Source organism: Pelophylax lessonae (genome assembly GCF_965119305.1).
Source record: "Pelophylax lessonae genome assembly, chromosome: 2".
In the NCBI taxonomy this organism is placed as follows: Eukaryota; Metazoa; Chordata; class Amphibia; order Anura; family Ranidae; genus Pelophylax; species Pelophylax lessonae.
In genome coordinates this window covers 31,950,536-31,964,044 of record NC_138769.1, presented here as the reverse complement: position 1 = coordinate 31,964,044, position 13,509 = coordinate 31,950,536, and the positions used below count along the sequence as shown (strand labels likewise).

Sequence of the window (13,509 nt, the reverse complement as noted above, 5' to 3'; positions counted from 1 at the left end):
TTTAAACACTGACAGAGTTTGGCAACTTACGTCATCCGTCTCCGTCACATACGTGGTAGTATGGTAATGGCAGAAGGAGAAAAAGATTGAGAGATAAAAAATGCACCTAGCGTTTTAAGAGCAAACATCTGGGCACATTTCGGATTTTACGAACACACAGGGAAGCGTGAGTTGGACAAGACACACGCCGTATGTAAAGCCTGTCACACAAAAATTAAATACCTAGGGAATACTACGAACTTGAGAAACCATGTTAGCCGTTTTCACTCTGAGTTAGTAACACCTGTCGCCACCAGCAGTGCCACCACTGCCAAGGAAAGACTGCTAGACCCAGATCAGCCAAGAATTGATGCCATACTGTCAACTTATCCGCCCAACTCAGAAAAAGGGAAGAAACTAACCAAAGCTGTGGCAGCTTTCATCGCCAAGGACCTACAGCCTTACTCAGTTGTGGACAACGCCGGGTTTCGCTACCTTGTGAAGACGCTAGAGCCACGTTATAAGATCCCATCACACAGGCACTTTACAGAAAACGTTATACCTGCACTCTACCACGACACCAAAGCTCAGGTACTTGCGTCAATAAACCAAGCCAGTCGAGTCGCAATAATGTGTGATTCATGGACTTCAGTCACAACGGAGTCCTATGTTACAATAACAGCACATTACGTTACTAAGGACTGGCAGGTCTTGTCACATGTGTTGCAAACAAGAGCCATTTATGAGTCTCACACAGGTGCTCATCTGGCAGAGCTACTGTCTCATGTTGTGGAAGAATGGCAGCAATGTCTGATAAATCTGTAGTGCTTGTGACCGACAACGCGGCGAACATGATAGTTGCAGCTCAAGTTGGTAAATTTCCTCATGTTAAATGTTTTGCCCATACACTCAATCTTGCATGTCAGCGGGCACTGAAAGGGGCCACGCTCTCCAGGCTTCTCGCCAGAGTGCGACGAATATTCACATTCTTCCATCGCAGCACTAGAGCAAGCCACTGTCTAAAAGAGAAACAGAAATGTCTGGGCCTGAAGAATCATAAGCTAATAACTGATGTGCCAACAAGATGGAACAGCGCATATGACATGGTCGAGAGGTTCTTAGAACAACAACCTGCAGTTTGTGCCACCTTGCTGTCTCCAGAAGTCAGAAAAGGAGAGTCTGATCTCTGCACTCTCAATGAAACAGATGTGTCAAATGCAGAGGACGCTGTGAGTGCATTAAAGCCAATGAAGGATGCAACCTTGCTGATGTCAGAAGAGCGCAACCCAACAGTGTCTCTCATTGCCCCTCTAAATGCACAACTGCTCCAGAGCATGACAGACACCATGGGAGACACAGCCATGACCCATGAGATCAAGAATGCCATCAAAACAGATCTCCTGAAGAGGTACAGCAGTGAGGCAGAGAAGAAGATCCTTCATACAGCCTCTGCTCTGGATCCTCGCTTTAAAGGACTGCCTTTTATTCTCACAGAGGTGGAGAGATTGGAGATATACAGAGGAGTGACTGAGGAGGCTGCATCTTTGGAGGTAATTAGAATTTCATCATGTTTCCTGCCAGACAGCTAGAAGCTCAGCTACATTGTGTTGTGTAATATGCCCTGATTCACTGATGCGGTGTGGGAAGTGGAACTGTATGGTATGGATTACCGTGCAGTTTCCCACACCTCATCAATGAATCACACTCTTAGTCAGTTCAGCTCTTCTTATACTATTATCTTTTGCTCAAACACACAGATTACATCTAATGGAAGGACAAATGTGGATGAAGTGCCTAGGGAAAAAGCAACTGTGGAAGAAGAAACAACACCCATTGAGGACAGCCATTCTCCTCCCAAAAAAAAGGCCACAACATCGCTGCTCATGACTTTGCTGGGGCAGTCTTTCACTGATGTTGCAATAGAACCTAAGACCCCCTATGCCAAGGCAGAAGACGAAATGGAAAAATATTGTAAAGCCCCACCTCTGCCTCTCACTGAGGACCCTTTAAAATGGTGGCGTGAGCATGAGGTCATATTCCCCCTCCTCTCTCAGCTGTCAAAGCACTACTTGTGTATCCCAGGTACAAGTGTATCTGCAGAGCGGGTTTTCTCTACTGCAGGAGATGTTATAACAGCGAAAAGAAGCAGTCTTAAACCTGAGCATGTGGATCATCTAGTGTTCTTACAGAAAAACCTACATGTTCCCAAATGCTAAGCACTGAAATAATTACTAATTCATGTTTTTAATGAATTAGTAATTACTAATTCAGTCTGCCGCCAGTCACCAGTCAGTCACATCACCAGTCTTGTTTTATAGCTTTATAGCACTGATGGTTTGTTTTTGAAGATTGTCCTGTCCAATGTGTCCATTTCCAATCCATAATCCGTTCCGTTGCTTCACACTAAAAGTGTCTAGGCAAGTAGGCAGGGGTTCATTTAACCCTCAACCAAATAAATAATATTAAAGTGTATTTTCTTCTAGACAACTGACTGACACCAAGCCAGCCACGGTGCAGCATTATAGGAAGGAAAATCATTGAGAGAAATAACTTGTACATTTGAAGCTTAACCTCGAGTAAATCTTAACTTATTGGATCACAAACACCAATTGTGGATTCTTGTGTAATATACTATATTTGTGAGTTTGTGAATGTGACCCCCATAGGATTTCCTCAAGGTTAAGCTTAAGTTTACAATTTATTCTCTCAAGGATTTTCCTTCCTCTAATGGTGGCTTGTTGGCTAGCTTGGCTTCAGTTACAGATGTAATCGGCATGGTAGAGTGCTGCTCAGTGCAGTGCAGGTATTTTTTTTTTTCTGTAACGTGACTGACTGACTGACTGTCGTGACAACTCAAGAGCTTATAACGCAGCTCTAGCATTAACTCAACACACACACACACAAGTGTGTGTGTGTGTGTGTGTTGAGTTGATGCTGAGGCTGCGTATAAGCTTTTGAGTTGTCACGAGTCAGGACACACACACACTGTGTTTAGTTGACTGGCAATGGCAGGGGCAAAAACAATCGCAGTGAACCTGGAACATTTTATATTTTTTACAGCTTTTCTGGCACTGGAGAGATGGAGAATGGCTTGTTTTCAAAAATGGTCCATTCACATAAGTGAATTGATAATTATTTAAGATTAAGCTTATATTTGTATAACTCCCCTCTAGCAGCCATCAACTCACTTCACTTGAGTTGACTGGCAGTTGCAGGGGGAAACAAACATCACGGTGAACATGGAAGTTATGCAGCAGTGCACTATTGCCAGGTTCACCTTTGATATTTGCTACTAGTCAGGAAGTGCTCTGTTTTGTAGAGGACAGGTTATGGCACACACCTGGAATTTATTGCAACGCATGTCTGTCTGCTGGTCTGTTGTACTCTGTAGCAATAGCAAGTGTAGGGGGTTCCCTCAACCAAACAAATACTAAAGGTAAAAGTGTATCTAGACAACTGAAGGCAAGCCAGGCAGCCACGGTACAGGAAAGGACATCCTTGAAAGATTAAATCAATCATACATTGAAGCGTAAAACCTTGATTAAATCTTTACTGGATCACAAATACACACAAACCTGACCTAACCTATATGCCTTGAGTTGTACCAGTGTGGCAATGCCAAACCTTTCTTCAGTTTTCATGATTCTGATGCAGACAATCGTGTTGTGTGTTTTTTTGTGATCCCATGAAGATTTACTCAAGGTTTAAGCTTCAGTTGATGATTTACTCTGTCAAGGGTTTTCCTTCCTCTAATGGTGGCTTTGGCTTGGCTTCAGTTGGGTTTAATCGTGGTAGAGACAGAGACTGTCTGCAGGACAGGTAACGTTTTCTGTAAAGTAAGTGACATAAAAGTGACATAAGTGAATTGATAAGCTTAAAGCTTATATTTGTAACTCCCCTCTAGCAGCCAATCCATCAACTCACTTGAGTTGACTGGCAGTTGCAGAGGGAAACAAACATCACGGTGAACATGGAAGTTATGCAGCAGTGCACTATTGCCAGGTTCACCCTTGATGTTTGCTACTAGTCAGGAAGTGCTCTGTTTTGTAGAGGACAGGTTATGGCACACCTGGAATTTATTGCAATGCATATTCACATAAAAGGATTTATATATAATGTTTTGTGGGAATTTATGATGACCATTTTCACAAGAATATTAGCTTGGCTGGCTGGCTGGCTGGCTTCTTCTATCTTGGCTTGCCTTTAAAGTACAACTATAGGCCAAACTTTATCCAAAATCCAAAAAGTTTTGCCTTTAGTTGTACTTTAAATGGTGGTAGGCCTGGCTTATATTAATATTTTCTTTTATGAAGCAGTAAACTGCACTACTACAGTTTTTTACCAATTTTACTGTTACTTCTAGTAAAATACTAGTGTTGTTGTCTGTCTCTGCTATGCTGTTTGCATTTTCAGACCTTCCTATATGTTTGCAGTGCAAGTGCACTAAAGTATGCAGGGCTTGCAGGCAATGACAGGGTCCAGGAAAGTGTCCTTTGAAGCAAATGAAAATAAAAAGGATTCTTTTATTTGTGACTGCTTGATTGTTTGTTTTTTTTTTTATAAAGTTTTGAAAACCATTTGGCAGTGGGCTGGGCATGGGCATTGGGCAGTAATCGTGATGCATCGTGATGCATCGCGGAATCGAATCGTATCGAATCGCGACCCTAATAATCATAATCGCATTGAATCGTGAGGTAAGTGAAGATGCACAGCCCTAATATATATATATATATATATATATATATATATATATATATATATATATATATATATACAATGTTTGGGAGTTCTGAGTAATTTTTCTAGCAAAAAATTATGAATTTTACACTTAGGAGAGGAATGCCAGTATAGGCCCGGTATTAAAGTGGTTAATACAAATACCTTTTTATTTTCTTTTAGAGAACGAGATTTCCCTTCTACCTACAAATATCAAGATACATTTATACCCAGGACTCATTAAGGTTACATGGGACTGCAACATAACCGAATCTATGAAGCACCATACATACGAAATTTTGTTTGAAAAAAAAATATATGCAGACCTCACTGTAAGCATGACAACAATATATTTATATATTTATTATAGTATATAATATTTATGTATTTATTTTACTCATGAATAATGGATGGTTGGAACAAACTTCCTGCAAAGGTAATGAGTCAACCAATATTTGGGGGTTTATTTATATTTATAAAACAATGTGTTGGGCAAATATGACAAGCATTCGCCCATCCTTGACAAATTCTGACCTTATTATGCTTAAGTAAAAAAAAAAAAATATATATATATATATATATATATATATATATATATATATATATATATATATATATATATATATATATATGTATATGTATATGTATATATATATATATATATATATATATATGTATATGTATATATATATATATATATATTTATATATATGTATATATATATATATATGTAGATATATATATGTATATATATATATATATATATATATATATATATATATATATATATATATAGTGTATACAATGCCTATCTCATTTCTTGTAGCCCTGAAATGTCAAATACCCCCCAAATTACCCCTTTTTGGAAAGTAGACAGGCCTGGGTATATAGTAAGAGGCATAGCGAGTTTTTTGTAATTGTAATTTTTTTCCCACAATTCTTTGGAGAATTAAGAAATTATTATTATTATTTATTTATTTTTTTTCACAAAAAGGTCATATTAACAAGTTATTTCTCACACACGACATAACCATATAATAAATAGAGACAAATAAATGGGAGCGTAACCATATTAGTGCAAATTATTTCATTAGCAAAAGTATAGTGTTCTGCTCCTTTAACACCTATATATGTGCAGGTGTATATATACAGACATGGGTGTGTATATATACCCCTATAGACATGTTCAGTTGTCATAACTGACTCCAAACATGTCCTTAAAAAAGCACTAGCAACGCCTGCAGCAAAAAAAAAAAAATGCTGACGGGAGCGGAGCGGAGCCATATCCCTGCTCTGAAAGTGACACAAGAGAAACAATCTTTTCTCTATAGCGGTCACCCTGCTATGGAAAGGTTTTGTCACCCTTCCATAGCAATCACAGTCAGTTAACCCTACACTACACTACAGTCCCCTTACACTTAACACTTTCCCTACAGAAACTGAATAAATTAAAGCTAACTATAGTGGAAAATAGCGGGGGGAATTTGGCGGGGGCTATCTTATATACTGGGGGGCGTATTCACTAATGATTGGACTATGGACCCCCTAGTCACTCCAATCACATTCCGAGCATTCTCCTGCCCCCTCAATTGGCTTTTACTGATGGTTCTGGTCCAATCACAGGCTTTTAAAGCCCATTTCCTGAACCATTGCATTTTGGTCGGTTCTGGTTGCCGAATTCCAAACTTTTTGGGCAAAAAGTTCTAAATTCGGCCGAACCTCGAACAGCCAATGTTCGGGTCGAACCGATGGTCGACCCGAACCGTTCGATCATCCCTAGTAACAATGTGTCAGATACATATACACATGGAAACTCCACACCCAGTGGCACGATATCCTCCCCTAAGAGTTGTGCCAATGCTAGTAATTATGCAGAACTTGGTGCACTTGCACATGAATTGACCCTAATACAGGAGAATAATCCTAAGGAACCTCATGTCAAATCCCATTCAGTATCCAGGGGTCCTGTACCCCGGTCCATGGCCCAGGCCGTGCCATTTTCTGCCGGCCAGACTACACTTCCTAACCCCTTAGCTGCAGGTAGTCCCCACATTACCACTATCAATAATACTGCAGTCTCTTTTTTAGGGCCCAGCCTCCTACCCAACCGGCCCCGATAAAGAAGATACGACATAGAGGCCATAGGGGAAGAGGAGGCAGACACAAATCCCCATTTGAGGAAAGTACGTCTTCTACTGTAAAAATGTATAATCTATCCTCATCTGTACTTACACCAGAAGACACTTCCATACTTAGTCATGGCCTCACGTTTGCTCCATCCATTAAACCCAACCCATTTCAACTTTTCAAAGATCTCAATAAATTTATAAGTAATCTAACCTTAACCACTTCTTACCCGCCGGTAAGAGGAGCGGCGTATCTATTGTTCTGGGACACCGTCATATGACGTCACACCAGAGCAGCTTCTCTAGGGGGCGCACAGAGCGGGGATCATGGCCGCGCTGTGTAAAAATTCGGTAAAAATTCAATGAAATTACTCTTTACCCATGTGATCGGCTGTGTCCAATCACAGCCGGTCACATGTAAATAAGGAAGTGCCGTTATTCGGCTCTCCTCACCTCGCACTCTGACAGTGTGAGGCGAGGAGAGCCGATCAGGACACTGATCATGATTGCCCTAATTACAGAAAAAAAAGTGTCAAGCAGGGCCCACCATCAGTGCCCACAATCAGTGCCCATAGTACTGCCAGTCAGTGCCCATCAGTGCCTGCTCATCTAGGCACTGATGAGCACTGACTGGCAGCACTATGGGCACCGATGGTGCTGCTCATCAGTGCCACCCATCAGTGCTCATCAGTGCCACCCGTCAGTGCACATCAGTGCCGTCCGTCAGTACTCATCAATGCCGCCCGTCAGTGCCGCATCACAGTGCCCATCAGTGCCACCTCTCAGTGCCCATCAGTGCCACCTCTCAGTGCCTCTCAGTGCCGCCTATCAGTGCTCATCAGTGCCACCTATCAGTGCTCATCAGTGCCACCTATTAGTGATACCTATCAGTGCCCATCAGTGCGGTATATTAGTACATCCTCATCAGTGCCACCTCATCAGTGCCTGTAAGTGTCACCTCTTCATTGCCCATCAGTGCCCATCAGTGCAGCCTATCAGTGCCCATCAGTGCCGCCTCATCAGCGCACATCAGTGAAGGAGAAACATTTTTTATTTTCAAAATGTGCTCAAAGAAAATAAGAAACTTTTTTTTTCCCAAAATTTTCTGTCTTTTTTCTTTTTTTTTTTGTAAGAAATAAAAAACCCAGAGGTGATTAAATACCACCAAAAGAAAGCTCTATTTGTGTGAAAAAAATTATAAAAATGTCATATGGGTCTACTGTAGCATGGCAGCGCAATTTTCATTCACAATGTGAGAGCGCTGAAAGCTGAAAATTGGTCTGGGCAGGAAGGGGGTAAAAGTGCACTGTAGGCAAGTGGTTAAAAAGACATTTTTCCATATAATCATCCAAGAATAATCATATTACCATAGATAGCCATGATTGTGATCCATAGTCCCCCATCAATGACACCAATACAGCACTTGCCATGTTGGAGGAACTTTACATAGAAGGTTCCACATCATGGGACATTGAGTATATGTCTGAGGATGAGGCTGTCTTATTCACTCAACATCTAATTAGTTCCCCTCCCATTAAACATACCCATCTGAAACCAAAATCCATCTTTTATCCTACACATTCCAAAGACCCCTGTATAGAGACCTTCTATCGTATTGTTTACCCTGAATTTTTGGAGATGTGTCAGAATGCGCACAAAAACCAAGAAACATAACCATAATCTCACTAGAGCTGAGAACAAGGCCCTTAAAAGTCTTATGTCCAATCCCCGTATAGTTATAAAGTCTGCTGACAAGGGTGGAAGTAATGTTGTTCAGGACAAAAACGATTATATCAATGAGGCAACTAGGCTACTCTCTGACAGCAAAACATGTCAAACTGAGGGATGATCCGTTACCCTAGTTCACCAGGGAAGCTACAACCAAAGCCACAACGGCCCATAAGAACAATATTATCTCCAAATCTGAAATCTCCTTTATTATTAGAGAATATTTTCACACACCGTATTTTTACCATCTTCCAAAAGTACATACTGTAAGTGTATATCCAACCCTCCTGGTAGGCCCATTGTGGCGGCCATGGAGAGTGTCACAAGTGGCTTCTCACAGTATGTGAATATGTTTTTGCAGCCTATAGTGCAGGATTTGCCATCATACATTCGAGATGGCATCCACTTATTAGAACAACTCACCCCGTATTCCTGGGAGCCCTCGTACCTCTGGGTGTCTTTGGATGTGCAGTCTCTCTACATGTCCATACCACATGAAGTAGATATGAGGGCTCTGGAGTTTTTTTCTCAGTAAGGATTCCACCATCAATCCCCGACAAGCTGAGTTCATTATAGAGGCCACATACTTTTGCCTTACACATAACTACTTTGTGTTTAATGAGGAGTACTATTTACAGATAAATGGCACAGCCATGGGGGCTAACTTTGCCCCTTCTTATGCCAACCTAACGATGGGCCACTGGAAAACTCATTACATCTGGAATAATAACCCTTCTACTCCACATATTGAATTTTTTGGTCGATATATCGACAATATCCTCATTATTTGGGATGGAGAATCCTCCAAAGACGAAGAGTTTCTAGCCCACTGCAATTTAGATTAATATCATTAAAATCAACAACTGTTAGCGAAAAAACTATACCAAGCCTACAGCTGGAAATTCTTTTTTACATTACAAAAGTTGCCACCATCCACATTGGCTCAACAACATTCCTAAAAGCCAATTCTGTAGGCTGAGACACAATTGTACCAAAATTACTGACTATAAGGAACAAGGTGAAATCCTGAAGAAAAAGACTACCCATTGGATCTTGTCAAGCAGGCATACTCCCATTATATCATGCCACCCAATTCTACATACAAAACACCTAGGGAGGACAATACAGATCTTAGATTCACTACACAGTTCCACAATCACCATCGTCAGATGGAACAAGTAGTATGGAAACACTGGCCCTTACTACTCCAGGATCCACATCTTAAATTACAGTTACCTAATAAACCTAGGCTCACGTACAGGAGAGGACCAACCAGTATTAAAGCTAAAATTGCACCCAGTAAACTGAAAACTAAGAAACATCAGTCGCCTCCCCTGCAATTTTTCAACATTTCCGGCATGTACCAATGCCGGAAACCATTGTGTCTTACCTGCCAGTTTGTCACACATGGCCAAAAGGACTTCACCATCAAAGGAACTACGTATGGGATTAATGAATTCCACACTTGTTTCTCTGACTTCGTAGTCTGGCATGCCCATGTGGCTTACATTATGTGGGGAGAACCACATGTGCATTGCGGGCATGTTTTGGCCAGCACAGACAGTACATTAAAGAGGGCAAAGACATACATAGTGTCCCGAGACATTTTCTCCATTATCATGCAAAATCCACCAATGGCCTGCGTATCTGGGTCATTGAGTCCATCTAGAAAGGTCTTCCCGTGGTAGAGAGGTTTAAGCGACTTAGTCAGAGAGAGACATACTGGATCTATGCCCTGGATGTCCTTTCACCAGGAGGACTCAATGAGAAACTTGATATCAATACCATTCTGTAAGGTTAAGTCTCATTTTTTCATTGTCAATGTGTCCTTTTTTTTTACAGTAAGTGCATTTTAAAATTCCTTGTCAGAACACTTTTTTTGTTTTTTGTTTTTTATAGTAAGAGATGTTTTATGTAATATTCTATGCCATATCTCATGTGATTTTCATGATTTTTAAGTAATAATTGTCCCATTCAGCTACAGATATGTAATTATGGGTATCGAGTCAGTACATATATTTCTTAATTGGTTTATTATTTGTATATTTATATTTCCCCTGTATATTTTATATAATATTGTTTTTCCTGTAAAACCATGGTTCAGAAAAATGTTTTAAAATAATGTTTTTTATTATTTTTAAAGCAGTAATGTCTTTTGTGTCAGCTGTGGCCTTGGGGCTCTTCCTGGTACTGCGCTTCCAGCCCCCTGCCCCCCCCCCCCGCTATCACTTCCGTCTTAGAGTTTCAAATGCCCTGTGTCATGTTGTTTTCCCCATCGGTCTGAGGAAGGAGCACTTCTGTGCATGCTCCGAAACGCATTACCGCCCCTCCACGCCATCACGCTTGTGCGGTCCATCTGTGAGGCATGCGTTCCACTACTGCCTCGGTTTGAGCCAGTTCCTCCAATTGGTCCTCTCTGTAGTGTCATCTGGTCAGCTAGAGGACATAACCACCGCGGACCAGGAATGGACCCCAGAGCCATGAGGATATATACCATCTTCTATGTAAGTTTTATGTTGTTGTCATGTAATAAAGTTACATCTGCTACATTCAGCGGCACCTATTTTCTCTCTTGTTTGCCAGCGGGGCTTTGCTTCTGCCTAAGTTGCCCTCAGTGTTAGCGTGGTGCATCTGTTCACCCCAGAAATCTGGTCATCGTTCTGGTTGCCCTTCTCCCATCAAGACTCTTGTATTGGCGACCCATCTCCCAGCGGAAGCGCCCAACAAACTTTTCTCTCACAATGTTTTGTGCACTGGTACAGATGTGATGGGGGACTGACATGTTTTGTGTACTGGTACAGATGTGATGGGGGACTGACATGGTTTGTGCACTGGTACAGATGTGATGGGGACTAACAGATGTTTTGTGCACTGGTACAGATATGTTGGGACACTGAAATGTTTTGTGCACTGGTACAGATGTGATGGGGACTGAAAGAGGTTTTGTGCACTGTGTAAGGGGTTAGCTCGGTAGCGGGTGTGGGTGACCTCTTGGGGGGTTCGTTACACAGAGAGACAGCCGAGGAGTGGTTGAAAACAACAGTCTGTTTTATTTTCACAAAGAAAAAGTCCAACACCACCTCACCTTCAGAAGTCTCTCAGCTCACTGCTCTCCTTAACGCACAAAGCCTCAGGATACAGCAATCAGTAGTTATCCTCTGGATAACTTATAGAGGCCTTAATTGCCTCATTCTGAATAGCTGAAGCTTTATAACGTCCTTAAATCTTTCTGGCTACCTCTGCAGCCGACAACCGATAGTAATTGGTGAATTGTCTAAACAAGGCAGAAATGTATCTCCCCTCTGTGACAACACCCACAGATTTACCTGACTTCCTGTCACAACTGGTACAGATGTGATGGGACACTGACATGTTCTGTGCACTGGTACAGATGTGATGGGACACTGACATGTTTTGTGCACTGGTACAGATGTGATGGGACACTGACATGTTCTGTGCACTGGTACAGATGTGATGGGACACTGACATGTTTTGTGCACTGGTACAGATGTGATGGGGGCTGACATGTTTTGTGCACTGGTACAGATGTGATGGGGGACTGACAGATGTTTTGTGCACTGGTACAGATGTGATGGGGGCTGACATGTTTTGTGCACTGGTACAGATGTGATGGGGGACTGACAGATGTTTTGTGCACTGGTACCGATGTGATGGGACACTGACATGTTTGTGCACTGGTACAGATGTGATGGGACACTGACATGTTTGTGCACTGGTACAGATGTGATGGGGGACTGACATGTTTTGTGCACTGGTACAGATGTGATGGGGACTGACAGATGTTTTGTGCACTGGTACAGATGTGATGGGGGACTGACAGATGTTTTGTTCACTGGTACAGTTGTGATCGGGGACTGACATGTTTGTGCACTGGTACAGATGTGATGGGACACTGACATGTTTGTGCATTGGTACAGATGTGATGGGGGACTGACATGTTTTGTGCACTGGTACAGATGTGATGGGGGACTGACAGATGTTTTGTGCACTGGTACAGATGTGATGGGGGACTGACAGATGTTTTGTTCACTAGTACAGTTGTGATCGGGGACTGACATGTTTGTGCACTGGTACAGATGTGATGGGACACTGACATGTTTGTGCACTGGTACAGATGTGATGGGGGACTGACATGTTTTGTGCACTGGTACAGATGTGATGGGGGACTGACAGATGTTTTGTGCACTGGTACAGATGTGATGGGGGACTGACAGATGTTTTGTTCACTAGTACAGTTGTGATCGGGGACTGACATGTTTGTGCACTGGTACAGATGTGATGGGACACTGACATGTTTGTGCACTGGTACAGATGTGATGGGGGACTGACATGTTTTGTGCACTGGTACAGATGTGATGGGGGACTGACAGATGTTTTGTTCACTGGTACAGTTGTGATCGGGGACTGACATGTTTGTGCACTGGTACAGATGTGATGGGGAACTGACATGTTTCTGCACTGGTACAGATGTGATGGGACACTGACATGTTTTATGCATTGGTACAGAGGTGATGGGGGACTGACATGTTTGTGCACTGGTACAGATGTGATGGGGGACTGACATGTTTTGTGCACTGGTACAGATGTGATGGGGGACTGACAGATGTTTTGTTCACTGGTACAGTTGTGATCGGGGACTGACATGTTTGTGCACTGGTACAGTGGTCCAATGCAAAGTGACCAGTGCCCCCGTCCAATGCAAAGTGACCAGTGCCCCCATCAAAGCGGAGTGACCAGTGCCCCCATCCAATGCAAAGTGACCAGTGCCCCCATCAATGCAGAGTGACCAGTGCATGGGGATTAGAGTGCCGCCTGATTACACAGAGCAGGGTTCTTCTGCTTACCCGGCGTGGGCGCTCTCATACAAAGTCCCGCCTCCTGGACTGGCTCCTATGATAGACGTCACCAGTGTGCTGTCTATCATAGGTAGGAGCAGATC

General features: G+C 42.3%; 1 protein-coding gene and 1 long non-coding RNA gene across 2 annotated transcripts in view; both read left to right on the top strand.

Moving 5' to 3' along the window:
- LOC309547544 overlaps nucleotides 1-5,004 on the top strand; it is a 73,286-nt gene extending 68,282 nt beyond the window's left edge. The window contains exon 3 of the long non-coding RNA XR_014224972.1: nucleotides 4,879-5,004. This is a non-coding gene — a long non-coding RNA (uncharacterized lncRNA). The remainder of the gene's footprint in view (nucleotides 1-4,878) is intronic.
- LOC309547772 (E3 SUMO-protein ligase ZBED1-like) lies at nucleotides 1,083-2,195 on the top strand (the record flags this gene model as incomplete). The annotated part of the gene is made up of 2 exons (XM_082247759.1): nucleotides 1,083-1,529; nucleotides 1,737-2,195. The coding sequence occupies 2 exons, from the start codon at nucleotides 1,083-1,085 to the stop codon at nucleotides 2,193-2,195; spliced, it is 906 nt and encodes a 301-aa protein (XP_082103885.1).
- Nucleotides 5,005-13,509: the final 8,505 nt, after the last annotated feature.